We start from the raw sequence: 27,552 nt of genomic DNA on the forward strand, positions 1-27,552 counted from the left end.
ATATTGGGCAGATTGTCCTATGATGGGATTCTTTTTTTGTGTGGGTGCTAGTGATCCAAGATGAGATCTGTCAAGGCCAGAGGGAGACAATGGCAATAACTGAGATGTGAGGGCATGCTGCTTTGGTTTAATCCTGAAGGGACTTTATTTTATAAGGCTTCACTGATGCCCTTCCACAGAGCTCTCTTTCCAATAGAGATTAAGCCAGTTCTTCATGTGAATGACCTGTGTGAGCAGTGAAGCTGCTGGCTGGGGAGGGAAGAGCCTTCCTCTGGAGCAAAGAGAGGAGAGGGTTTAAGAAGAGTTGGATGATGTCTGATTTAAGCTGGAAACCTTCCTAGGTAAGTATTAGCTACTGGAGCTTCATAGATGCTTTTGCTGTCCAGCAGTCTTCCAACCTATAGAATAAGGAAAAATAGTATTTCCTTGCTGGTCACCAGTTTTCCACCAGCTTTACCACTTCATTCCACCTGCAGAATGTTAAATTGGGATAGAAAGTGTTTCTACTGGACTCTGGGCGTGCAGGTGGCACTGAAGCATTAGTGACTATGGGGCAATTTGGGCAGAGGGATGTGGCTTTTCTGCATGAAGAAACAGTGAAGACCCCCTAAGGGAGGGCTGTGCCACCATGGGTTACCTTCCTCCAGCACCTTGGAGTGGGTAGGAGAAGCTAGAGGAAAGAATTCTCTATTTTGGTAGCTGTAACCTTGTTATCATGGTACAGATTTGAAGTTACTCTGAATGATGAGGACGGGGGAAATGTGCATGCTGTTTGTGCACAACTTGCTCTCCATTTATGGTTTAAAGGATGAACATACGGGCATGCATGTGGAGGAATGTGTGCTTGGATACTCCCTCCATGCTATAGTTAAATACTGAGTAAAGCTTTCGAGTTGTAACTCTGACCTTTTAAAAATGCAACAAGCCTCTTTCAGTGTGATGGATCCAAAAAAGATGTATATTTTCTCAAAGCACAGATCTTATTCATTGTTGGAGTCTGTGCAACCTCATACAAAGAGAACTCAAATCACACACACCAAGGTGCCAACAAGTAGCAAATAACAGAGGGGAGAAGAACAGTCTGAGAAGTGGGCAAAGCAGAAAAGCCACACTCATAGGATCTGTAACACTCCCCTTGTGCTTTTAAATAACCCACGGATGCTTGGGTGAGTTGCATGTTTGAATTATTGGCTGTAGTCATGTAACAGCATGATGAATGAATAATTTGATTCTGTATTTAATAGTGAGTTCCTAATCCCTACGTACTCCTATGTACCATCCCAGCAGTGCATTTATATTGAGGGTGAAGGGGATGATGTTTGTGACCATCCTTGGACCTTATTTTGCTTTAGGGCAGACACAAGAGGACATAGACCTGCTCCTAAGAGCATCGCACTGTATTCACTGACTGCTTAAGTGTACAAAACATACAAAGAAATGCTTTCTGTGTGATCCCTGTTATCTGCAACTCTTGCATTATACCTGGGAAGTCTCATTCAGTGCTTTACCCAGATTTGTGGGAGAGGAAAGAGGGATTACTAGTTGCCAAGAAAGGAACTCAAAGCAATTGACATGAGAACTTGGAGCTGCCAGCAGTAACCCCGGGCAGTATGTGAGGCTACTGCAGAGCAGCAGGAATAGAGCTGTGAACCAAAGCAGTGGATTAGTGAGCCCACAGTGGAAACTTAGATTTCCCCACTGGAGGTGAAGTTCTTCACTCCCAAGTCTACAAAGGCTTTTTTCTCATGTGGAGCACTTGTCTTTGCCACAGGCCAACCTACATTTCTATGCCAAAACAATGCTCAAACGTGTCCCCTTGTGTTGCAGCACAAATGGGGATACTTGACACTTAATACCTAATTTTCCCTGATTGTCTGTGGTGTTTTGTGCTTTTGACAGTGAACCAAAAGCCTGTTTGTGACTTACAAGTGTGTGTTTTATTAGATGGATTTGTTAGGTGGGCTTGTAGTGACTGTTGTTAAGTCTGGCTTTGAGGTTTGCACCCAAACCCCATTTGTGTTCAGTGTTTAAATTCAGATTCCCAGATCCAATGCACGATCTCAACAAAAAACACATCTCCATTGCACTTTGGAAAACCTAAAGCTCCCAAGTTTGTCTCTGTAGGTAGCTGGTGGGTGTCCTTCCAGGGTTAGGGATCATTCTTGCCGCTTTATTCTTCCCATTGTCTCCTGTGGGCTGCATTTCCCCTGCCCTTGTTTTGCTGTGCTGGACACGGATGCTCCTCTGTGCAGTGTTTCTGGCTGGGCTAATGCCTTGGTGCTCCACCAGCATCTGCCTAGACATCTTTATCCCAGATGCATCCTGTATCCTTCTGTGCTTCCTTTTTCTTTGTCTGTTTCATCCAATAACTTCTTCCTTTTTATATTCCCAACCCAAATTTGTCTCACAGTTTCTTTAAATCATTTCTTTTTTCCTAAAACCTAGAGTTTTACAGCTACAGCTTGTTTCCTTTCACCATCATCTGTAGCAATTCATAGCGCTGCCAGCTCAGCAAATACCCCAGTCCAGATGAAGCCAGTTCTGCAAGCCTTTTTACCCTGCCTGGATTCTTCACCACCACAGCAGCTTCTCTTCTGCTTTCTATCATGCATGCATCCAGCTGTTGAAGTTGGCTCAACTTAAGTTGTTCTGCACATGGCTATTGCAGAGGTTGTGCTTATGCTGCAAGGGAGCAGCAGCACATATAAACAGTGAAGGTTTCTCTTAGAGAGAAACTAAATAGACCAGAGCACAGAGTAGCTTGAAAAAGTGATTCAAAGCTGGGATTTGTTCTTGTTGGATTTAGCTCACTCTAATAAAATCGTGCAAGTCATTGCAAACCCTTTGTTTTCAGAGAGAAATCTGTTGACTTCTTAAATCTGCTTTCAGATTTAAGTCTGAATGTGTCTGCCAAAGTTCCTTGCATAGAGCTTTGCAGGATGGGTGGGTTTGGTCTTACAGTGGTGCTTCAGAGCAATACATATAGTGACTGTTGCATAGGGACCCAAAAAGTCCTTATATTCTCACTTTTAGTCTTGGTCTTTGTCCAAAACCAGGACAACCTTTTGAGGATTTTTTCCCCTGCTGAAAGGGTGATATGCACAAGAAAAATCATCAGTTTGTTCTCTGATTTGTGGTACAGTCTTGGATTATCCAGTTTCAGTCACATGTAGTATAGAAATACATATAGAGAGGCATAGAAATAAATATAGAACTTCTCTAGAAGTCCTTTCTCTGCTTTAGATGAGCTCTGTTAGACATGGATTCTGTTTATAACTGATGACAGTGTGCTGTGCAGTAGGAGCTGGTGCTTATGCTTTGCTTTATACTTGATGGGAATGTGCTGTGCTAGGGGCAGCAAGGCCACGCTTGCATGTGGTAGAGTAAATGACAAATTGAAACATGAAGAGGAAATTCTGTATTTCACCAAATAAAAATGCCTTATGTATGCTGAGTTTTGGATTACAAGCAGTCTTTCTGGGTAGAATGCCTGTTATTTTAAAGGACAAATGGTGGCAGTCCAAATAGTTTTGTGTAGAACTGGAGAAATGCGTGAAATGAACACATGAGATGCTTCACATCACCATAAAGCACAGTCTGGCTTGTGCTGTCTCCTTGGATAAGCTGTATCCTAAAGAGCAGTGTCAGACTATATATGTATGTAAGATGCTCCTAATGAAGTCTTTTTTTATGACTGAAACACCTTTCCTTCAGGATTATTTGTCAAGATCTGGAACACCTGAGTGTAACCACCTGGCATTAGCCTCGGGACAAAGTCTCCTGGTTGGGATAAAAACCATTTGCTCTGTCGCATCCCTTTGACTCAAAGGAGTTAAAACTGTTTGATGCCCCCCAGTGTGAGCTAACTCCAGTGTTAATACCTTGAACAGAATTATTCTTGCTTGGTTTTGGTTTTCCTTTTGTTTTCCTTTTTCTTTCTGAGCCTGTCTCTTAATTCCTCTTTGTTCTTTGCTTTCTCCTTTACCCATCCCTCCCCACATCCACCCATGTTCATACCAATCCAGAAATCCTCTGGACCACAAACTGACCATCAAGCCAGCAACCCTTGCAGGGAAGGGATGCTGCGGGACCTGTATGCTGAGGGATGCTCTGGCTGGATCCCTGTGCAGAAGGATTCTTGTTTCTATGGGTTTGGCTTACTGCCTGAGTGAAAGAGTTCCCTTGTCCCCTGGGTTGCAATTGCAGTGTTTCAGCTCTGCAGTGTGGGTAAGGGTTAACGTAGGAGGCTGGTGAAACAATTCACTGTTTGAGCTGAAAAAGTTACTGTGGAAGTCTTATCTTGGGCTCAATGCAAAGCGACCTCCTTTTGGTATGTGCAGGCTGTAGATGAGAAGGTCAGCGTCTCACCCGCGGTACTGCAGGCGCAGCCCAGCCAGGGAGGATTATGATGATGAATCTCCATCCTTCTGCCTCCTACCCAAAAGATAAAGGTTTCAAACTAGCTATCCTTGTGTTATCTCCAGCTGATTTGCATGGGCATCCCTGATTGTGGCTCAGTTTTGAGGATGAAGTCTGGGGAGGAGCATGGTTTGTGGCTGTGATGAAGGCTCTGCAGTGCTGAGCTCTGTGGCTTTGGTAGGACATGGCTCCTGGTGTACATATGTACATACCTAGAAGAGCAGTGATGCAGTTTCATACACAGCTGCTTTTTGGGAATATAAGGGAAGGAGCTTGTGGCTTTCATTAGAGAAGGGGATGCTTTCCAGCCAGCCACACGTGTGTGGTTGAGCAACTTGTGGTCCCCCCTGTGCAATCACAGGAGATGGGGGGTGGCAGAAGAAACCCCTAACCACCGGGGAGCATCGCTTACAACATTGTACAATAAATATTATTCCTTAGGGTCCCGTTGTTCCTTCTAGACAAAAGCCCTTGTGTTGGAGTTACAGAAGGGGAAGGGCTGGAGACTAAACCAACTCAATAAGACCTGGTGATGAAATGAGTATTGTAGATCTGCCGTGTGGATAGTCTCGTTTCCCACATTCTTAGTACACAGCCAAAACCAGAAGGCAGTGTGACTGGAAGGAGCAGGCTCTTTGGGGACCTGCTGCTGAAGCTATAGCCAAATTATCTCCCTTCTATATTCAGAAAATCTACTGTTATGGAAGGTGTGTGGTGCTGGTCGTGTAGGCAGGGTGCCAACTGCTTTGGGGTGCCTGTGTTAGAGCAAACACCGGGGTGTCTTTGCTGTTGCTCCCTGCCAGATTAAACCTCACACGAATAGCCATGGGCTTGGCTTGCTTTGAGAACACAGGAAGAAACTCCCGTTACTGGACACGTGGCAAGAAGTGATGCTGGATGTTGGAGCAGGGGAGCGGACTTGTGCCACTGCCAGGTCCCTCTGGCCGCGCTGTGCCAGCAGCTTCCCAGGGAGCCGGTGGTGGAGCTGCCATGGAGCTGAGACCCCCCTGTAGCTAGTTCAGGCTCCCTTTGGCAGGCAAGAAGTCACCACGTCTACAAGCACATGATTCTCATTACCCGCGCCTGAATGTCTGCTGGGGCTGAATAGCCTGAATCCCTGAGAGCTGCTCGGTGAGAAACAGCAAACGTTTTCCCTGGGAGGGAGCAGCTGTTTAGATAGAGTGTGCAGTGTGTTCACTAGGAAAACATTCCTTTCTCGGCATAAAAAAGGGCATTTTTGTGTCTCCTTTCCTCTAAAACACACAAGTCAGAGTCAAGGGTTTTCATTTGCCATGACAACCGGTGAAACTGCCGAGCCATGTGATTTCTCTATCCTTGCTATGATTAAATCTCTGTTTTTTAAGGCCATGTTGCTAACAGAGTTGGGCAACATCAGGTGTTATTTGTTTTTCTCATGTTGATTAGGCAGGGTTTCATTTGCATGCTTGCTTGGGAGCTGTAGAGAGCTCGGGGGTATTGATACTTCCATGATTTATGGTAGGAACGGTGCCTTAGTTCAGAATCACTGCATTGTACTGAAGTCTCTTTGAGGCAGTGCTAGTACCGAGGGGTCCTGGCTTTCACAGGACAAAAACCATCGTGGGATCCATCAGTGCTGCTGAACAGTGATGATATTCAGAGCCTTGGAGATGTTGATACAAACAGCTTTATGACCCATAAATCTTTTCCTATTATGCTGGGGCAGGGTTGTGTGAAGGCAGAAAGTGTGATGGCCGTGACTCTAGATGCCTGGTCCATATGAGGACTCCAGTTGGCTCCTGGTCTGAGCACTTCACGCTAACTGAAAGCCTGGGGGTGGTGTTACTGTCAGCAGAGCTCGAGTGCCAGCATTTATTCTCTCTTAAAAATTGCTATCTTCTGCTTAGGAATTTCCTCAGGGTGCCAAATATAGACCCAGCACAAGAAGCGAACCCAAAACCCAGCCCCAGGAGCTGCTCTGTTGCTAAGGAATAAAAATAAATGGTCTCAAACATGGTGGTGATGTGCCAGGTTGTGTCCCTGTGACCACGCAGCTGCAAGCGTTGAAGGTCCCTAGCTGGACAGTGACAGCACTGCCCGGGCTGTGCACATTGTGTTGGCATCATCTTCTATGAAGGGTGGGCTACTGCCTATAAACTAAAGGAAATAACTTCCTGCTTCCTAATATTAGTCCTAAAGAGGTCAAAACTTCAGTAGGCTGCTGCCAGGAGGTCAGTAGTTGTAAAGGAGAATCTGTATTTTTATGGGGAGATCTATAAAGCAGCAATTTCTATATTGGAAAAGCCCCGAGAGATTATATTTGTGGTGGGAACATATTTTTAAGCAGAGCTAGAACCGCAGAATGGTTTGAGTTGGAAAGGACCTTAAGATCATCCAGTTTCAACCCCTCTGCCATGGGCAGGGACACCTCACTGTAGACCATGTCACCCAAGGCTCTGTCCAACCTGGACTTGAACACTGCCAGGGATGGGGCATTTACCACTTCTCTGGGCACCCTGTTCCAGTGCCTCACCACCCTCACAGTAGAGAACTTCTTCCTTATATCCAGTCTAGACTTCCCCTGTTTAAGTTTTAACCCATTACCCCTTGTTCTATCACTACAGTCCCTGATGAAGAGTCCCTCTCCAGCATCCCTGTGGGCCTTGTAGATCTTGGTCTATGCCATAGGGTTGATGATCATTGACAACATCAAAAGGGTGAATATTGGTGCTGTGGACTCTGCAGTTGAGCCATCACCTTCTCTCCAAATGCAAATCTCTACCTGCAGATCTCTGCAATAACTTATTAACCTGTGTAGCAGGACATGGGGAGCAGAGGTGAAGACGTGATTTATTTGGGCTAGAGAGCTGTTGTGACCAACATGGCCTTTTAATGTGTGTGTGTGCACATACAGTGCTTGTGTTTAGGGGAGCCTGCCTGCTTTAGTCCTCACAGGTACCGCTTGCTGCAGCTCTAACTAATAAATCTCAAAAGACCCTGCTTTTGGAACACATTTTGGTTTAAGTTATTTTCCCAGATTCCAGGCTTTTGGGTGAGCTGTTTGAGTCATGTGCCTGCAGTGCAGGAGACCAGAGCTGAAAGCTTCCACTAAAGAGCTGCTTTTTTGCTTTTTGGGGTTTCTTTTAGTGTCAAACTCAACCTATGCAGTCTCTTGAACTGCAGCTGGCTCGAGGCTGAAATGAGGTTTTAGCAGCAGATAGCTGCCCTAGATGAGTAACTGTACTTTTGTGGTGGTTTAGGACAATGAAGAGTCCTGTAATCACCTGAAACTATAAAGGGGAACTGAAAACAGACTATGTGTTAGCATGTGAGCTAAAATATAACTGGGGCATGAATACTGTTCTTTACTCTATGAAGAGATCTGCAGTGTCCTCATAGAAGTCTTACTTAGGAACCATGACATTAAATTACCATTATAAATAAAGTAGTTTGAATAAAGATACTTTTACAAAAATGGAATTCTGAGATTTGGGCTGTAAAATCCACTTCTGTTATCCCACCCTAAATTGGACTGGGGGTAGATTAAGATTCCCATCTGGATTGGGTCCCTTCTGCAGTTGGCAGGATACTGGGTGCAGGTAGGGCTGGTAACCTCCCCTTTGGGAGGCAGCAGGGCTTACACCAGCTTAAACCAGCTCTGAAGCTACATCCAAGTCTTTATTATCTCCACTTTCTTCCCTCTCTGAACCATTTGTTTTCATGGAACATCTGCTTCTTTGGCAGATGCTTGTGGTTGAAACTGTGCTGCGGTGTTCCTTCGCAGGGAGGGATGCAAGGAAGCCACTTGCCAGATGGACTGGCTGATCCCAGCTGAGGGGTTCCCATCAAACGAGAGTACTTTTAGAGGGACAACACTTGTACTGGTGCTGCAGTTCTGTTAGGAAGCAGAAGCACATATGTTTGGGTGCAGAAGTCATAAGTGTTAGGTGCTTCCCATCTGGAAATTGGAGTTGATGAACTGGGGAGCACTGGGGTAATAATCAGCCTAGGAAGAGCCTAGACCTGTCACCCCAGACTTGATCTAGGGCCTTCTGGTTAGGGATTTCAAACTCATCTTTGGGGAGAATGAGGGCATGGGAGACATGAGCTTCCCCATGCTGCCCTCAGCTGCTCCAGCATCTTCTCTATGTCCTCCTGTAAGGATTTAAATAACCAGTGCTATTGTATCGCCTCTGCCATTTTAACAGGAGTATATAACACTGAGTTCTGTTTTATTTCTCCATCACTTCAAGAAAGCTATCATATCTGGAGGGGAAACCTTCCTTTAAATAGCATAACAGAGGCAGAAGTTCTTCCTGAAAGCAGATGTGGTGTTGCCACCTTTCCTGCTGTGGTGGCACAGCTCCCATGTGGCTGGGTGATGCTGCACATGTGGCAGCTTCCAGCTGGAACACAGGGCCACTTCTTTGTTTCCTTATGTAAGTTGAAATAAAACCCATCAAAATGCCCCTTTTCTCTTTAAAGTCCTACCCTGTGGTATGAGGTTCTGTTCCTGAATTAAGAGGTAAGCCTCAAAGTTTGGCCTGGGGATGCCAGCCTTCCTCGTGAGGCACCAGGAAGATGCTGCCTCACAGAATCCAAATGCAAACAGCTGATTGAAGGTGGGTTACTTGCACTGTGCAAATAATAGCCCTAATAACTTTGAACTCATTCCTGGAGAAAGCTCCTTCAAGCTATTGTCTTGGGGAGGCTTCCTCACTGCACTTCGTGCTGTGACATGAAATGTATGAGAGGTGCTAGTTAGAAGTTGAGCTCATCTCAATGAAGTGTTATAGAATCCCAGACTGGTTTGGGTTGGAAGGGATCTTAAAGCTCATTCAGTTCTAACCCGCTGCCACAGGCAGGGACACCTTCCACTAGAACAGGTTGCTCAAAGTCCTGTCCAACCTGGCCTTGAACATGGCACGGCATGGCACAGGAGCATCATACATGGTGCCGTATGGACCCTGCAGTTCGAGCCGCAGGGTACCAAACACAGCCCTCTGGATGCTGATTTCAGGCATGTGAATGCAAGATTAGATGAGAGGTTGAATTGTTACTTCTACTAGGTTTGATGGATAAGTGATGTAAATCCCAGTAAACCACAAGCTTCCTTAAGCAGAAACCAAGAGGTGGAATTAACTGCTTATTATGTTTTTAATTAAAAGGCATTCTTACACAACAAAACCTTATTAGCAAAATGTTTTCTTTTGTTCAAACCACGGTCTCTGGCACAATCAAATCAAGATGGTCAGTGGCAGCAGGACATGTCATTCTAGCTAGAACTCAAGAAAATGCTCTTGCTTTTATAACCCAAGCTGTCTAATGTATGCATTCATATTTCACAATACATTTATGAGACTTATGTCACTGGTTAATGGCACGCTTTGATTTTACTTCCGTGTTTGAAGCCTCATGTGAGTCATGATGTTCTTGTAAATATTTTATTGGAACACTTGTTATAACAGCTTGTCTTCTACCTCTTCAGGAACAGTGGTGGCACTGCCTAATCGTGCAAGTGTGTTATCAGAGCCCTGTCACCAAGTGTCAAAGCTGCTCCACGTATGACCATGATGTCACCTAAACTCGTGCCAGCTCAGTGTCAGGAGACTTCTTTGCCTTCTACCTGGCTGACAAGCAGAAACCTTTTAGACCAAGGGTGAATTGTTTCTTTGCCCTCCGTGCAGGCTGTGCAACCCCAAAACCTTGCCCATCCTTTGAGAGCAATTTAGGTTCATCCTGATCTTGTGCCTCGTTTCTAAAGGCAGAGGAATTCCCACCTAAGGTCCTGATGGGTTTCCCCATTTCAGTGGATCAGTTCTTGGTACGGGAGCTTTATTTCCCGTTGTAGAGAGCTGGATTTAGGAAGCTTTCCTGGCTTTTTTCTGTGCAAGACACATTCCAGTTAATGCTTGGCTGTAGTTTTAGCTTTTTTCTTCCCCTTCAGGAAGAGTCTGTTGTTTTTGAGTGCATAAAGCAACATTTTTGGCTGGATTTCTGGCAGTGCAGTTTTCCGTGCTTGGAAGTCAGCCTGTGTCTGCTGTGCTGGCTGAGTCTTTAACCACTTCCATGCAGAAATGTGTTGATGCAGAGCATACAGCTCAGTGGTGGCGTGACTTGCTATAACGTGACCAAACCAAGTGCTGTTCTGAGCCTGCAGCACCGGGTCTCCGTGTCCAGGCATGTCTTAAGAAGCACTTATAAAAACATGTGTTAAGGTTGCACTGACTCTTTTTGTAGTCAGAACCCAGATTCTGGCAGGAAATGGGAGTTTGGGGCAGTCCTTATGCTTGGAAGATGGTGTGTATCCTGGGTGTGCTGCTGCTAGTATTTGGCTTGGTCAGACACAGTTCTTGCATTGTGGATGTGTATCATCAGCATTATTTGTTTTCAATCCTAAAGGCATTAATTTTCTCTTTGTTATTTTGCAAGTGCTCTGTGTGTATCTCATTTTTCCTAACTAATGCAGGGATCTGATTAGTTCATCTGCATGAGAAGCATCATCATTGATTAATGGCTCAATCCAGATCTATTTGTTGGAGTGTAACTGCATAATATCATATGCTTGCTGAATACGATATTTTGTACTCCCATGGCCATTCCCAACACCAAAGTACACTACTAATGTCACTGAGTCTCCCCTCCCACCAGGAGATGGTAAAGTTAAATGGGGACACTGGACAGACTTGCTGGGTCTCTCCTCTGAAGAGCCTTTGGTAACAGTGAGATCCTCAAGGATGTGTCCAACACAAACACCACCCAACAGAAGATGGTTAACCATGTGTGTTAATGCTGTTCTTGACACCAGCACTAGCAAAGCCCCACAGAAGACTTGACCCAGAGGTGGATAGCATGGACACAAAGCCTTTTTTCCATCAGGGGATGCCAGGAACATGTGAAAATCAAATTGCTCCTGAATGTGAGACTTGTAACCTCCACCATTAGGCAGATGAAGAGGGCAGTCTGCAGTCAGTTATCTCTGGAATTGAGGAGAGCTGGTGTCCAGCTATGGTATGGAGCAAGGCTGGGCCTTCTCATGTTGAGCATGGGCATCACAGATGAACATCCTGCTCTTCTGAGCTCAGTCTGCCCAGTAAAGCAGAGCTCCTGCTCCAGGCTCTTCCTTGGGATGATGTTGGTGCTGGATTTACCTGCTTGTTTTATGTTGAAGCAGCTGTAATTACTGGTCAATGGGTTCCTCTGTAGCATTGCACAAGCTCCTGAAGGCCAACTAACATGAGCCATGTCTCGATCAAAGCTGTCCAATAAGCTGCAAATCATCCCTAGTGCAAAGGAGGTAAGGGGAAGAGCTGTGTGTTCTGTGTGGTCATTGATGCAAAACCCCTTGGCTTTAGTTTTTCTGTTGCTTATAGAAACATATCTGTGATAAAACATACCTGTGGCGCAGGAGAACTTGTACCTATTCAGCTCCCTTGGTTTCTGTAGGAGAAATACCCTAAGCAAAGGGTTGGGGAGTAGGAATCTCTCCAAATAGGGTAGGGCTGAGGTTTTCATAACATACTGCTCTTTCCCAGCTGGAATGATTGGATGCAATTTGCTCTCTTTAAATGTGTCTAGACTTTTGAATGACTGGCAGCAGGTCAGCCAATGTTGATGGGGATACTGTGCATGGGGAAGCTCCCCCACCTCCCTGCACTGTGTGTGTGGTTGCCTGATGCCTTCTGGAAGCACTGGATGGACTTGGGGAGCTTGAATTTGTCAGCGGCAGTGTGAGCACACTGCAAGCCCGATGCACCATGGAGGTGTGAGCATTAATAGTCTGTAGGTGATGTGTGTGGGACAAAAGGTGCTGTGTTTCTGCTTGGGAATTCACACACGGAGCCATGGTGTTCCTGCATTTGGAACCTCCTCCCTTCCTCTGGGGTACCATCCCTGGTGAAGAGGAGCATTTAGGCTTGCCAGTGCGCAGGCAGCTGGATGTTGCTCAGCTGGAATGGCAAGTGTGGTGGGAGGAGATGGGAAATGCCAGGCTCTGCCTGGGGTGCCTGCGATAAATCCTTCTCCCTTGAATTTGGGAGCGGCATCCCTGGAGTTTTAATGTTGCACCAAGCTGACAGCATGGATCCCATGGGCTTGTGGCTTTGCCACCAGCACCAGAGGCGTGGGTGATCCAGGCTGTCATGGGGATGGAGCATCTTTATTTTTCCAGTGTGAATGGATGTGAAATTAAACCTTGTAGAGATGAGTGAGGAAGGTGGGCAAAGGAGCAGAAGGAAATCCAGGCTGCCTGTATGCAGAGGAGTGTGAGCTGCTTGGGTTGGCAGGTGCTTTGGAAATGGAAACACTTCATCCTGAATTACATAATGCAGCAGCATGTCCAGACCTGAATTCCTGGCAGTTTTATGGCCCAGAAGGAATAATCTGCTTTAAATATCAGCCTTAGCTTTGAGTTTCCTTGCTCATACAGTGTGTGTGATCAATAGAATATCTGTACAAAACTGCTGCTGTTTGAACCTGAGATGTTTAGGTGCGTTTATTTCTGTTATTGCAGTTGGATGATGAACAGAAAACTCTTGTTCATTAAGAACTGTATAAACACATCAAAGCTTACCCTGACCCACTGGTTTGGTCCAGCCGGTGGAAGAGGCTGCGGATCCTCCTCTGTGTCTAATTGAAGCAGCAAGTTGTAAATGAGGTGGGATAGAGCTGAGGTGCAAATTATTAAGCAAGGAGCCCTGATGTAATTTCAGTCCTTATCCCCAGTTGTGAAGAGCCCTTTGCAGCTGTAGATAGGTTGGGGTTTGTTTTACATAGGTTTTCACTGGGTGAAAAAAACTGGCTGGATGGCAGAGCCCAGTGTGGTGGTGAATAGAGTTAGATGCAGTCACAAGTGGTGTCCTCCAGGGCTCGGTGTTGTTGCCAGTAATAACTGTTTAATGCCTTTATCAATGACCTGGATGAGGGAATCAAGGGCACCCTCACTAAGTTAGCAGAGGACACTAAGCTGGGTGGGAGTGCTGACCTGATGGAGGGTGGGAAGGCTCTGCAGAGGGATCTGGACAGGCTGGATCTATGGGCTGTGGCCAGTGGTACCAGGTTCATCAAGGCAAAGTGCTGGGTCCTGCATCTGGGCCACAACAACCCAATGCAGTGATACAGGCTTGGGGAAGAGTGGCTGGAAACTGCTTATGGAAAAGGACCTTGGGGTGTTGGTCAGCAGCGGCTCAACATGAGCAGCTTGGGCTGAGGCATCCAAGAAGCCAACAGCATCCTGGCCTGTATCAGCAATAGTGTGGCAGCAGGGCCAGGGCAGTGATTGTCCCCCTGTGTTGGGCACTGGTGAGGCTGCACCTCGAATCCTGTGTTCACTTCTGGGCCCCTCACTATGAGAGAGACATTGAGGTGCTGGAGCTGGTCCAGAGAAGGGCAACAGAGCTGGTGAAGGGCTTGGAGCACAAGAGTGATGAGGAATGGCTGAGGGACCTGGGGGGGGGTCAGTCTGGAGAAGGTGCCAAAACATTCTTTTAGACATGAAAGGTTTTTGAGCTCAGGTGGATGCTGCCCATAGTGTTTCTTGAGCACACATTGTCTTGTCATCTTCAGGGAGGATTAAAGACAGGCAGACATTGGCACACCTTGTGGTTAAGTGGCAAAGGCTTGTGCTTTTGAAGTATCCCACTCCACTTTTGGCTCCGTGACCCAAAACAGCTGGAGCAAAACCATCATCACAGAGCCTGCTGTGATCATGCCTAGAGGTGGAAAGTGTTCCTTGGGCAAAGGAGTTAAGGGAGCTAAAAACCTCACTCACACTTGGTGATTGTTTTGTGCAGGGACTGGTGCTGGTGCAAAAGCTGATGCTGGGCAGGCAGAGCAAGTGGTTTCACCCATTTGAAGGAGAACTTGATCAGTTCAAGCTAATTCATGTTTCCAGGTAGTATTTGAACCTTTGCATTGTGTTTCTACCACTTAGTTCTCAACCAAAGAGGCTGAGCATGGTATGGTCAGGGCAGGTCAGACGTGAAGAGGAGCTCTCTGTGCCCATGCAAACTAATGGGTGAAGAAACACTGCAAAAGGGTAAAATAATTGGTAAAGATGATGATAAACACTGTTAAAGTGAATCAGGGAGAACTGAGAGGTGAATGGAGCAAATGCGAGGAGAGGATATCATGTAGTGGAATAAACTACAACATACCTGGATATTGTATTACCTGAAATATATGTTCCAGCCCTCCCTGCACTTGGCAGGGGATTGGATATAGATGATCTTTACTGTCCCTTCCAACGCATTCTGTGATTCTATGATATATATTTACTGTGGAGAACTCCCTGCCTTGTGGCTTGTGGTGAACAGGGGAAGCAGATGGGGTGTCTTACTCCTTCATCAGTTGTTCCAAGAGAAGAGCCCATGGCAGGATGAAACAGAGGACCAAGTCCTGCTGGCTGTGCTATGGGAGGGTTTCCAGCAATAAGGACACTGGGAGAAGTGGGAAGTACTGATCTGTGTCTGCGTTTGCATCAGTGTTGGCTGCACGGGCAGGCAGCCTATGGCTTCTGCACATCCTTTATCCATACGAGCTGGAGCTTGTTTGTACAAGCTTGCATGGGGGGGAGAGGAGGTGAAAGCCCCTGGCCCCTGTGCTTTTGTTTTGGGTGGATCTCACCAGTCTTTGGGTTGAATTGGAATTAATGATTAAAAAATACGAAGAGCATTCACTGTGCTGTCTTGCCCAAGCAAAGAAAACCAGCTAAGCCTAAAACACATCCTACCATCCTTCAATTGTGCCCTTGCTGATGGGCCGCCTCTGTAAGTGGTTACCCTGCTTTGATTTGCCTCTCCTGGCTCCATGTTCCTGCCCACAGTGGCCATACACGGGGCTGCATGATGTAGTGGAGCAGAGCAGTGGCACAAAGGACATAAACCCCTGCAGAACTGATCCCCTCGAGGCTGTTGGGGACAACCCAGGAGGGTCATGATCCATGGAGACTGGTTGGGATGTGAGCTGTATAAACTGGGGAAAACGGCTGTGAAAGCCAGGTTTCTGCCCTGCTACCGGCCTCGTGCTCTGCTCCTGCTTCATCTCATCACAGGGCATGTCTCTGTGCTGGAGCCAGCCCTGTTTGTGTTAACCAAACGTGGTGAGGGGTGGCTGAGGCACAGACAGGCATCCCATCCCATCCCTTGCTGCAGGGTCTTGTCTCTGCCAAAGGGTGGGAAAGGCAGCTGCAGCACTAACACTTTAAGCCACTGCAGGGATGCACAGCAGAGCCCTGTGCCTTGCCAGCACAATAGAGCAGAAAGGGGGGAAAAACCCAAACCAAAACACAAACAACCCAAAAGAAAGAAAAACAAATCAAAACCTGGCACTGTGTGTTATTTCTTTTTGAAGCATAGCATTCCAAGTGGGATGTATTGCTGACATGCGCATTCCCTGGCCATGGAGAGCTGGGCAGAGGTTGAGACACATCTTCCCTGGGGAGAGGGAGGGTTATGTGAGCCTGAGTCAGCAGCAAAGGTCACTTGGCTGGAAGGCATCTGCTTGCAGATGTTGTAATGGTGACTGATGCAATGGTTGTAATTCCAGTGCTGCCAGTGTGGTAGGTGAGAGTGTGCATGCACAGCAGAGGGAGAAACGCCAGCTTAGGTGAACAGGGGTGATAGGGCAGTGATGCTCAACCTCATCTGCCCCTTCCACCTCTCACTTCTCTCTTTTCCTTGCTGCTTCCTTTGCTTTCTCCCCTCCTGTGCCCGCACTTCTGGTGTCTCTTTGATTCTGGCATTTAATCTCATAATTATGTTGTTTGTTTTATGGTCTTGGCTCATCTTCTGGTTCCCGTTTGGGGTCATTATCACATATGATTAGTCTTGGAGTCTAATGAAGGGGATCAGATGTAACCCTAGGGTATATCTGAGCCATTTAACATTTCTGAGCTCAGAGATCTGCTGAGGAAGTTTATTTTTAAGCTTCCCAAGAAGATAAATTTGAACGTTGGCTGTTTGGGGTACAAGTAATAGATCTGAAATCCCTCCAAGGGGGGAGCAGCGTGCTCTGGGATTTGAAGCATCCCAGGGATAATTATCCAGTGCTGAGTAAGTCTCGTTAGTCTTGAAATAGCTTTCAGTGGATGATCACGTTTTTTCTGCATATTGGTTAGTGTGAAAGCTTGAAACCTTATATTAACATTTAACCTTCTCTGTGAAAGCGTTGTCAACATGGTCTTAATAATGTTGTTGTTATCTGGTCCCACTCTGGGAAAGCCAGTCATGGAGATAGGAAATGATGACCCAAAATAACAACCCCAGAAAAGGAAAAAGGGCATTTTTGGAGGCTGCTCTTTAAGGCCCCACTCTTCAGATTAAGAGATAGGAGGGAAGTGAGGTCAGAGCATCCTCAGGACATCTTCAGCTCCTGCTGTTTGGTGGGACTTTACAGGGGACCGTAGCCCCAGCTCAGCAAACCAGCTGCAGGGCAAGTGCTGTGCTGTATCAGTGATGTGTCCCTGTAGTGATTCAGCAGTGTCCCTGCAAACCATCTGCTGATGTGATGCATGTCATTAGTCACTCACTGATTTGGTGTGGTTACCCTTTTGTCTTAGGCTTCTGGAAAGGCCAAGGATCACATAGACGTGAACCAGCTGAGTCAGTCTTCCACCTCTGCTGCCACCAGGTCTACCAGGCAGACCCAGACCTCAGAGCTATGTGATGGGACCTGTGTCTGTATTTGGGGCCTTCTGGTGTGTGGCAATGAACCCTCCCAAGGAAGGACCTTTGGAGGCAGTGGGAGAGGGCTCTGTCTTCTCATCCAGTACCTAATCTATACATGCTGGTGGATTAGGTAGTGATGCTTAGGTACCACCTTACTTAGTATCCACTGACAGCTTGTAAACCTGTGTTTTTACTGATGTCTTTTATGCCATTATCCCAGTCTAATTCTGAAGGCAGGTCTTTGATGTCACATACAATACCTGGATCTTCCTGGACACTGCCCTTCTGCGCCCTTGTCTATGGGTTTTTCTGTCTGCTTGAAACCTCCAACTGAATTTCTTGTGGATGTTGCTGCTTCTCTGGAAGGTTACAGGCCTCTTCTCTGTTTGCAGTGTCAACAGCATCTCTGGGTGCACTGAAGGTGGAGGCTTGGGTACTCATCCTTCCCGCTGTGCTCAGCTACAGCAAACTACATGTATCTATTAAGTCCTCCCCATACTGCAAGTAGCCTAAGGAAGCCTGGGAGGTCTTACCCTGTGTAGGCAACACTGCCCATCTCCTGTGGCATTGCCGAAACATCAGCCTCTGCATCCTGCCACCTCTCCTGTTGGACTTGAGGGGGGATGTGTGTGCTAAGTAACCCTCAGGCTTCTTAGTGTCCACTTCCCATTTGAGCTTTAAGCCAGGCAAGCTATATTCACACAACTAAAGAGAGCTGTCATAGGAGTAGGAATATTCCTTATAGCCACTATTATTTCTTCTTTAAAAACCTCCCTTAATGTACTTAGCCAACTGTTTCCCCGCTCTGTTCTATGATTTTAGAAAGTGAGCTCTTTCTGTCTGTAAGACAAATGTTGCTGCTTCTATTTTAGAGCTATTTTAATTTCCCCATCTGTTCTGCCCTTGTGTGCCCCAGCCCTGCTCTGTGGGTATCCAGTGCCTACATGGGGAGTTTCTGGGTATTGCCCTGACAGCAACAGATTACATGATCCTCTCAGACAACATGGCAAAGTCCATGCTGTCCTTTGGAGCTGAGAAGCAAAACAGACATTTGGGGAGATGTAGGAAATGGTGGCTCAGGCTTGGAGGGCTCAGAACCAGCATCTCCAATTCAGGTGAGGCAGCGTGAAAGCCGAAACGTGGCCAAGGTTTCGTAGCAGCTGATGTTGGACTGCGTGGATGCCCTGACTTGGAGCAGGAAGGGCTCTTCTTATCTGAGGAGCCACACACATGGCAGGAGACCTTTGCTCTGAATATTTGGAGGGATAAAGTCCAGCAGGTATAAAAAGGCATTCCCCGCTGCCTCGGTTCACATCCCGTTGTGTTCTGTCTCTCTTGCAGCTGCGTAAATGAGTATGGAAGATTATGATTTCCTCTTCAAAATTGTTTTAATTGGCAACGCCGGTGTGGGGAAGACCTGCTTAGTCCGTCGCTTCACTCAGGTAAGGTTGGGACATGGATGTTGGGATGGGGACAGCACTGGGACAAGAGCATGGAGCTTTGAGTGTGCACTGAGGGCTCTGCTGGCATCGTGGCTCCAGCACGTTGTTATCCACACTCCTGGTGTGTGCATCACCTTTAGCAACATGGGCCGAGCAGCACATCTGCCTCTAGTGCTGTACTTTGTACTGCTGGAGAAAGCTCATCCCCTTCTGAAGAGGAGAAAACCCTTGTGAAAGCTGCTGGGATAACTCCTGATTTGGAGGTGCTCTGGACCAGCACATCTTGTGTGCTCCTGTGTGGCTTCTCCCCATCCCTTGCTTCACAAAGCTGTCCCTCTTATTTGCCATTAGTAGATAATGAAATAACCTGGGTCCTGGGTTCTCAGTCCAGTGTCTTCTGTTAAACACCAGACCCTTTTTGGTGGCAGAATGAGAGAGAAAGGACCGTGCTTCTGTGATCTGGGGCAAGAGAAGATGCATGATGCCCTGTAAAAAATAAGTTGTGGGGATCTTGTTGCATTCTGCACTAGGAATTGTCATCATTTCCCCCCCCTCTGTTAATTCCAGTGTTTAACATCAACATGGCTTTAAAACCCTCCACCAGCATGTGACAGTGGCAATAAAGCCAGTCAACTCCAAAGGGTTAACCACAAAAATCTGAGGCCGCTTGTGCTGCTGTGCTTTGGCAGCACAGACGCTGTAGGGGATGGATGTGCCCCAAAATCAACATCACTTTGTAGATGTGGATACCAGAAATCAGAAAGCTCTGACTGGGGTTTTCTGGGGGAGATTTTGCTGTTGCTCCTTTCTTGTGGTGCTGCAATCAAATACCACCAGCATCACGCCAGCCTTTGCCATTGCTGTGGCTCTGGTAGTGGTTGACTCCAGGCTTTGCTCCCAAAACACTGTGCAGGGATGTGACCCTAGCACTGGGAGCTGCCAGAAATGCCTTTCTGTGCTGTGGTGTGTGGTGGAGGAGAGAGGGAAGGTGTGAGGCTGCAGCAACAAAGGCATCTCATTCCACATGTGTGCTAACACCTCTTTCAAGGCATTGAGTACTAGGATGGAGGGACCTCATCTACTCTTCCCCTGCCTTTTACAACTGCACTGAAGAAAGGCTTTTCCCCTCTCATTTTCTCTGTATGAATCCTCCTTTTCTCCTGTTTTCCTACCTCTGAAGTCAACAACTTCCTACATGATGAGGGACATGTAGGCAGGGAAAACACTGTGGGGTTGAATTGTGGTAACCTTTGTGCTGGGGAAATGTCGCACCTAAATGTGATGCATCTAAATGTGATGGCAGTAAGTGTCTGGGGAAGGGGACAAGGGAGGAACAGTTCTGACTATGGGTGGGCAAGGGTGAGGATTGGCACTTGGAGCTTGCTCAATGAAACTCTTGTTTCCTTCCAGGGGCTTTTCCCACCGGGTCAAGGAGCCACCATTGGGGTTGACTTCATGATCAAAACCGTGGAGATAAATGGTGAAAAAGTAAAGGTAGGAACCTGATGGGTTTAAGTGTAAACTTGTGTGGCAGTGCCATAGCTGAGGGTTCTTGCAGCAGTCCTCTTGTTACTGGAAGGCAGCACATGGGGAAGCACAGGGCTCTCTGACATGGCAAAGGCAATGCTGGGTCTAGCAATCTTTGTGCCCCTCTACACAATTAGCATTGGGGTTGTAACAGTGAACGTACTCTAAGGGAGAAAAGAGAGGGGAGGTCTTGCAAAACTCGGTCCTTCCTTAGGGGATGCTAAGGTTGTGCCTGCCTGGAGTTGAGGAAGTGCAAGAAGCACTTCAGAGCAACCTCTGCTCATGGCATTTCTGGTAAGCAGAGATCCATTGCATTCCCATTAGGATGTGCTTCATGAAGGTCTTCTCCTGGGAGCTCCCGAGGTGGCTGCTGGCAAGAGCAGGCTTCTGGGCTTGTGCAGCTCTCCACAACAAAGGCTCATCTTCCACTTCTGAGTTATGGATTTGGGAGAGGCAGAGATGATCACAATACCTGTGCTTTAGTCGACAAACTGAGTTGAGAAGAGCAGTGACCTCCATAGGATTAACTCATTCACCCTCCAAAATAGGTGGTTGCAACCAAACTGCTTGTCCTGTGCTAAATCCCAAACTGAGCTTGAGCATCACTTGGCAGAGAACTACATTGCTGGAGCCAAAATGCACCAGGGACCAGTCTTATTTTTTAATGGGATCCATGGTTGGGTTCCAGCACCCAGATGTGTTGGCTGGTGCCACTTTGTTCATTAGTAGAGATTGTGGGTGTCTGTGAGGTGGGAGAGGAATAAGATTACCTGAGCCTCTAATGTCAGCGTGCCCAGGCTCCCTGAGCTGCTCCTGGGGTCGCTATGCTTGCATTAAATCCAGGGGCACCAAAGTGAAAAACAGCAGTTTCCCCCTTGCTGTCTTCATCAAACCTAGCAGTGAGTCAATGGGAGAGTGGCAGCAGTGTGATATGATGCAGGCAGCATCATATGTGACACGCATCCAGGCAGCAGCTGGATATGATGAGACCCATTTTTAAGCTTGTGTAAGTGATGGGATGGGAACAATGGACTTGTGCAGATTTTCAGCCCTGTGGGGTTTTTAACCTATATTTCAGCACACAGGGTTTTTAGAAGAAAATCAGGTAGTGTATTCCTCAGTTTAGGACAGGTTTAAAAAGCCATGATCATATCAGCAGGATGCCACCCTCCTGTGTGAGGGGCTGTACAAACCTATGGCAAGTGCTGGTCCTTGAGCAGAAGCCCTTCCAGCCTAAACAGGTGAAGGACAAGAGGTGTAAATACCTTCCCCTGATAAGGATTGAGTTACCATGAAGCATGTTGCTGTGCAAGTGGGATAGCAGCAGGCAGGAAAGCAGTGAGGATCATAGTGTGTGGTGTCAGAGCTTAGCTCAGTGGTTGTGATGCTCATTAGCAGGTATCTGGCGTAGCAGGGTTGACCAGGACACTGCTGCTGCTTGTCCAGGCTCCTCGGACAGCAGAGATGGGTCTTTCAGCCAACCACAGGTCCAGTGGAGCAGTTCAGAGGATCTAAGTAGTAAAAGGCTTAAGTACTGCACTGAAGGTGGAATTAGTGATTTTCCTTATATACCTGGCTTAAACCAGCTGTCTCTAGATTGTCCTGGTTAATGGAGGGAGAAAAACTATCCTGAGGAAGATGAATCCCATCCACGTCAGATACCTCTCCTTTCCAAGCAACTGGCCCCCTGTCAAGTACAGATGGAGCCTAAAGAACATTGCTTATATCTGAGGTCTGGTTTTGGACCAGTGAGCTCACCCTAAGGATTTGTCTGTGTTTGACTTGTTACTCCCATGACATAATCCTGTTTTAAGACTACCTTGGACTGAGGATGCGAACTCCTGAAGAGATCATATGGAACAGTTGTGCCAATAAGGGCTATCTAAGGGCTAAGGATGGTGTAGGGAAGGTCTACAAGCTAAATAAAAAATCAGTGGTAAGCCCCTGCTGCCTTGCACATGTTTGAATGCACAAGTGTCCACCCAAGCAACTGGTCTAGTTCAAGATGTCCCTGCTCTTTGCAAGGGGCTGGACTAGATGACCTTGAAAGGTCCCTTCCAATACAAATGATTCTGTGTACTCAATCACCTTGGGGCTGGCTTGTGTTTGATAGAGCCGTAGCAAGCAGTAGCTGGTATACCAGCTGTATTTGACATAGCAGAGTCCCTCTCCTGACCCCACCAATGGAGTAAATTGGAGCTGCCAGAGCTCAGCCACAATGACCAAGCTAGGGAGGAAGCTTACTCCAATACAGTTGGGCACTTGAATGAGCCTTCTGGAGTGTGAAAAGCAAATGGATTTCTTTCAGGGAGCGATTTCTGTAGCTGAAACTTTTTGAGTAATCAGTGCTAGTGAGAATAAACATTTAATGAGCAGGAAAAGTGGGAATGAGTCAGAGCAATAAAAATGACATCCCAGGCAAACAAGGCGCTGCTCTCATTGTTAGCTCATTTAACAGTATCCGAGCTGTGACTCTGCTTCTGTGCTGGGCAGCATCTCCTGCATGCCCACTGGGATCCAGGGTGAGAGAGCAGGGCTGCTCACCAGCCAGGTTTTCAGACTTGAAAATAAGCTACAGATTTCCAGGGAAAAATTACTTTCCAGCTTTCAAAATTACATCTGAAAGTCAGTGGAGAGGGACTTGCTGGTGTGAACGCTGTGGGCAAACCAGATCAGGTATGAGCTGAGACAGCACAGTGCAGTTCAGGGCCTTTTGGTCTGCCTCCCTTTCCTAATAAACACAAAAGTATGTACACCACCTGTAGTAAGAGGCTACACAAAGTTGAGCCAATTTTCATGCTGGTCAAAGCTAAGCATCCTCAGTGTGGCGGAGGGCTATGCTATCCAGACCTGTGATCTTACTGTGAGTGGTGGAGATGTACATGTGCGTGAAGCTAAATGTGTGCAAATGCTGAGGGAGGGGAAGCATCAGCTGGCCTCAATAAAACAAAGATGTAGGTTTCCTGCGGGCTGAGTCAGGCACTGCCCTTTGGATCCTCTGGAAAAATAGGCAGGTAAAATTGTTGCTGTGAAATACTTTATTTATGGCACCATAGAATCATGGAATGGTTTGGGTTGGACAAGACCTTAAGATCACCCAGTTCCAACCCCTCGCCATTTGGGGTGAGGTGGGAGATGTGCATTTTGTGTGCAGGAAGAGCTTATCACTGGCTATAATGTTGGTGGCTCTTCCCTCTTATTGCACCCGATTCACTGATTGCAGCCAGTGAGAAACCCTCTCCCCAGTGCAATCCCTTTTGCTATCTATGTCTGTTACATTAAAGAACATATTCACATCAAGCTTTTGTCAGCTTGGAGATCATCTCAACGCGTGTGGAACACACATAAGCTGGAGTTAACCAGTAGATCAATCAGTAAATGTTTTTCCTGGGAAACAGCCGAGCAACAACAAAATGAGCTGTGTTTTTCCATCTGCCAGAGTTTGAAGGCTGGTTTGTTTTAGTGGGGACTCGTTCATTATCTGAGTTCCATGTTCATGTAATTTCACTTATGGTTTTGTGTGTCACTTAACTACAGGCACCGGGTTCAGCTGTTTAAGTACAGCTATGCCAAGGGATTAAGCACAAAGTGCCCAGGAGCTGTGAACCAGAACAAATCACTTTCTCTCTCTAAAAAAATGTACTTTTCCAAACCCACGTCTGAAAGCTGCTACTGGGAGCTCTTGTTTCAAACTAACACATTTATGATGAGTACCTGGGGTAGTTTGACTTTGGAACTGGGCAAGAATAAGGTTTTTCTCTGTAATGCTAAATATATGGAAGAAAACTCAAATACTTCACCTTTTTCTTCCCAAAGTATGCAAAATTCTGGCTGGAAACCACCCTTTCACATAGTTAATTCCAAGGAGGGTGCTTTAAAAAAATAAGAGCTGAAGCAGAGAAGCGCTCTTTTATGTTGGAACATTTCCATTTTGGATGTTTGCTTCTTTGACCGCCTGTTTGAAGAATTGAGGTTTTGCAGATGGTCAGAGTATAAAAACAGCATCAGTTTAGTTTGTATTGGGAAATGTTTGCTGTCTTCCTGGACCCAGAGCGTTTGGCAAATGCTCATGACCTCTTTGGTGCTGAGGTGCTGGCACAGGGTGCCCAGAGAAGCTGTGGCTGCCCCATCCCTGGCAGTGTTCAAGGCCAGGTTGGACACAGGGGCTTGGAGCAACCTGCTCTAGTGGAAGGTGTCCCTGTCTGTGGCAGGGGCTGGAACTGGATGAACTCTAAGGTCCCTTCCAACCCAAACCAGTCTGTGATATAGTTAAGGACATGTCAACCAGTTCTACACGTTGGGAAGGCAGGCAGTGAGCAGCTAAGTGGAATGGATGAAGCTGTAAAGAGGAAATGTGTTGGGAGTCCTTGGATCAGCCTTCATCTGAGCTCCTTGTTCAATTCCATCAATGCATCATCTCAGCATAACTTTGGCTACCTTTGGGAGCTAGAAGAGAAGCTTTATTGGTTCTTGGGATGGATCATGGAATAGTTAGGGGGGACATCTCACACTGGCAGGGACACCTCACACATAGACCATGTAACCCAAGGCTCTGTTCAGCCTGGCCTTGAACACTGCCAGTGATGGAGCATTTACCACGTCTTTAGATGCTGCTGTTAGTTGGAATTCAGGGGCAGGAGAAGTGACTTTCTTTCTCCATCGCCTCTGTTGTAACTCCAGGCCAGCAGCTCTGTCCACAGCAGAGGGAGACACTGGAAGCCACATGAAAACCCACAGACTTGTGCCTTCCAGGGGCTGCTGGCTGCAGTGCAGGCTGACTTTGTGCCTTGCATTTCAATCCACTAGTGCAGGAACACAAACAAAACAGTCTGGGAGGAAAGAAGCCAATAGGGAGAAAAGCAAAGTGCTTTCCCACCATTGGCTTTACCTTGAAGGGGGGTTTACTAGGTCAAAACAGTGCTGCTATTGAATAGAAGAAGTTAACTTCTTTATTCCCTTTTCCCACCTTTCCTTGTTCTGTCCAAAGCTGCAGATCTGGGACACGGCGGGACAGGAGCGGTTCCGATCCATCACACAGAGCTACTATCGCAGCGCTAACGCCTTGATCCTCACCTACGACATCACCTGCGAAGAATCCTTCCGCTGCCTGCCCGAGTGGCTGCGGGAGATCGAGCAGTACGCCAGCAACAAGGTCATCACTGTGTTAGTGGGTAAGTGGTGATGGTCCCGCATGGGCTGGTGTGTCGAGGGGTTGGTGGCAGATGGGGATGTGAGCAGGAGGAAAACATGGCATCTGTGTGAACTCACGGTGCTGGATGCTGGAACTGGTGTGGAAGATCTCATTGCCAGCCAGTTGTAATTGTAGGTGGGTATAGCCCTAAACCCAGTGTGTGGACTGTGCCTTCTCCAAATCATAGAATCACAGCATGGTTTGCGTTGGAAGGGTACCTTAAAGACTATCTAGTTTCAAGGGACACCTTCCACTAGAGCAGGTTGCTCCAAGCCCCTGTGTCCAACCTGGCCTTGAGCACTGCCAGGGATGGGGCAGCCACAGCTTCTCTGGGCACCCTGTGCCAGCGCCTCAGCACCCTCACAGGGAAGAGCTTCTGCCTAAGAGCTCATCTCAGTCTCCCCTCTGTCAGTTTAAAGCCATTCTCCATTGTCCTGTCAGTACATGCCATTGTAAAAGTCCAAGATGCTGATGGTAGTGTTCAGGACACCACAGCCACTACTTGAAGTGTGGTCCTGTCTTATATCAAAGGCTATTGCAGAAGTGGATACTTCACCACTCAGTCCTATATGGGACTAAAGGGCAGCTACCAACTGAGCCAAGAATAGAGCAGTTTCTCTTGTGACTCCCAGCTCGGATCTCATCAATCTGGTGATGCCGGCAGATTGCTGTACCCATATGGTGAGACCCATAAACCACTTGTATTGAGTGAGAATCTGTTTAGAAGGAAATCAGTATATGCAGGGGATCCAAGAAACTGCTTTATCGGGAAAGAAAGAATATCTCAGGTGAGAGGAGGGCAATGAGATGTGGTTTGCCAATGAAAGTGCAGTCTTTTCCTCCCACTAAGTATCAAAATTGCTCATAGAAGTGGACCCAGGAGATGTTTCCTCCTGAAACTGCAGAGTCTATGGACACAGCCCCCCTGTTACTGTAGGTCCTGCTCTGTTATCTTCATTATAAGATTAATTTATAGCAAAACCATCATGTTTGCAGTGAAGTGACCAGTAATAGGGTATAATCACATCAGATGCTTGTTTGAGGCTTTAATCAGTTCTCTGCTGAACTGAGCTCAAGGGGCTGGTTCCTCACCACACCTCTCTCTGCAAGTGCTCCCCAGGCCCAGCCCTCTTCCAGCCTCAACAGCCAAATCCTTCATGGGAATATTGCAATAGGAAAGCTGCCTTCTGTGCCAGGCTTCTTTTAAACCTTGTAATGACACGAGAAATATCACATTTAGTGTCTCATATGCTATAATTGACATTTTAAGTGCTGCTCGGAGCAAGAACAGGAGAATTTTCAATAGATATTATAATGGAAATCCTTTAATCTCAGTTGATGGCAGCAAACAGATGCACTCGTGCTAAATTAGAGCTAACTGACTTGGATGTTCACAGGACATATTGCTCTAAATGAGCTGATGTTAAATGAACTTAATCACTTGTATCAGGGAATCCATTATTCAGAAGAGGGGGTAAAAACTAAGAGTTTCACATCAAAACCACTGTCCATGCATATGTACAACACCAAACTCTTCTTTATCCCTTGCCAACCTCCTTTTCTCTTGTTTTTGGAAGCCAAATGAATTCCTTTTCTATCAATGCAGGTAATAAGATTGATTTAGCTGATAAGAGGGAAGTCTCCCAGCAGAGAGCTGCCGAGTTTTCCGAAGCACAGGATATGTACTACCTGGAAACCTCAGCAAAAGAGTCGGATAATGTGGAAAAACTCTTCCTGGACTTGGCCTGTCGCTTAATCAGCGAGGCACGACAGAACACCCTTGAGAACAATGTCTCATCCCCCTTACCAGGAGAGGGGAAAAGCATCAGCTACTTGACTTGCTGTAATTTTAACTGAGGAGCTGGCATGGGATTTCCTGTTCTGCCATGGGCCAAGAGGGTTTGTTTATTTTCCTTCTTTTTTTTTAATTTGCTGGGATTTACCTACTTGAAGGGAATTCCTGCCACTTCCCGAGTCAGGATGCAGATCTGGATGCATGGCTCCAGCTGGATGGAGTTTCACCTTTCTTGCAGTCTCTGGAGCAGGTTAGGAACATAAGAGTTCACAAGTGCTTCATGCGATGCAGAACATGAGCTGCTGTGTTTCCTTCTGTGGGAGACTAGAGCAGCCTCTCCTGAAGAAGATACTGAACAGTTGAACATCTCCCTGTCAGAACAATGTGTTTGGGCCTTTTTGAAATGAAATAAACCAACAATGAACACTGACCTTGGACTACAGTGGACTACAGTCTTTGGGGCTGCCAGTGAGTGAGCTCTTAGGACATGTACATAGCGTCTGCCCATGCGTCTCCATGGAGGACTCCAGTGTT

General features: G+C 46.8%; 1 protein-coding gene across 1 annotated transcript in view; it reads left to right on the top strand.

Annotated features, from left to right (window-relative positions):
* The window catches only part of RAB30 (RAB30, member RAS oncogene family), a 40,718-nt gene extending 13,487 nt beyond the window's left edge, over positions 1-27,231 (top strand). Inside the window, exons 2-5 of the mRNA XM_061343409.1 lie at positions 18,405-18,505; positions 19,916-19,999; positions 25,020-25,203; positions 26,830-27,231. Coding sequence (XP_061199393.1) covers positions 18,413-18,505; positions 19,916-19,999; positions 25,020-25,203; positions 26,830-27,080 — 612 coding nt within the window. The 5' untranslated portion in view covers positions 18,405-18,412 and the 3' untranslated portion in view covers positions 27,081-27,231. The remainder of the gene's footprint in view (positions 1-18,404; positions 18,506-19,915; positions 20,000-25,019; positions 25,204-26,829) is intronic.
* Positions 27,232-27,552: the final 321 nt, after the last annotated feature.

This window comes from Neopsephotus bourkii, unplaced genomic scaffold (assembly GCF_033783945.1).
Source record: "Neopsephotus bourkii isolate Nb327-2 ecotype Australia unplaced genomic scaffold, CSIRO-AGI_Nbou_v1 NB_1825, whole genome shotgun sequence".
NCBI lineage: Eukaryota > Metazoa > Chordata > Aves > Psittaciformes > Psittacidae > Neopsephotus > Neopsephotus bourkii.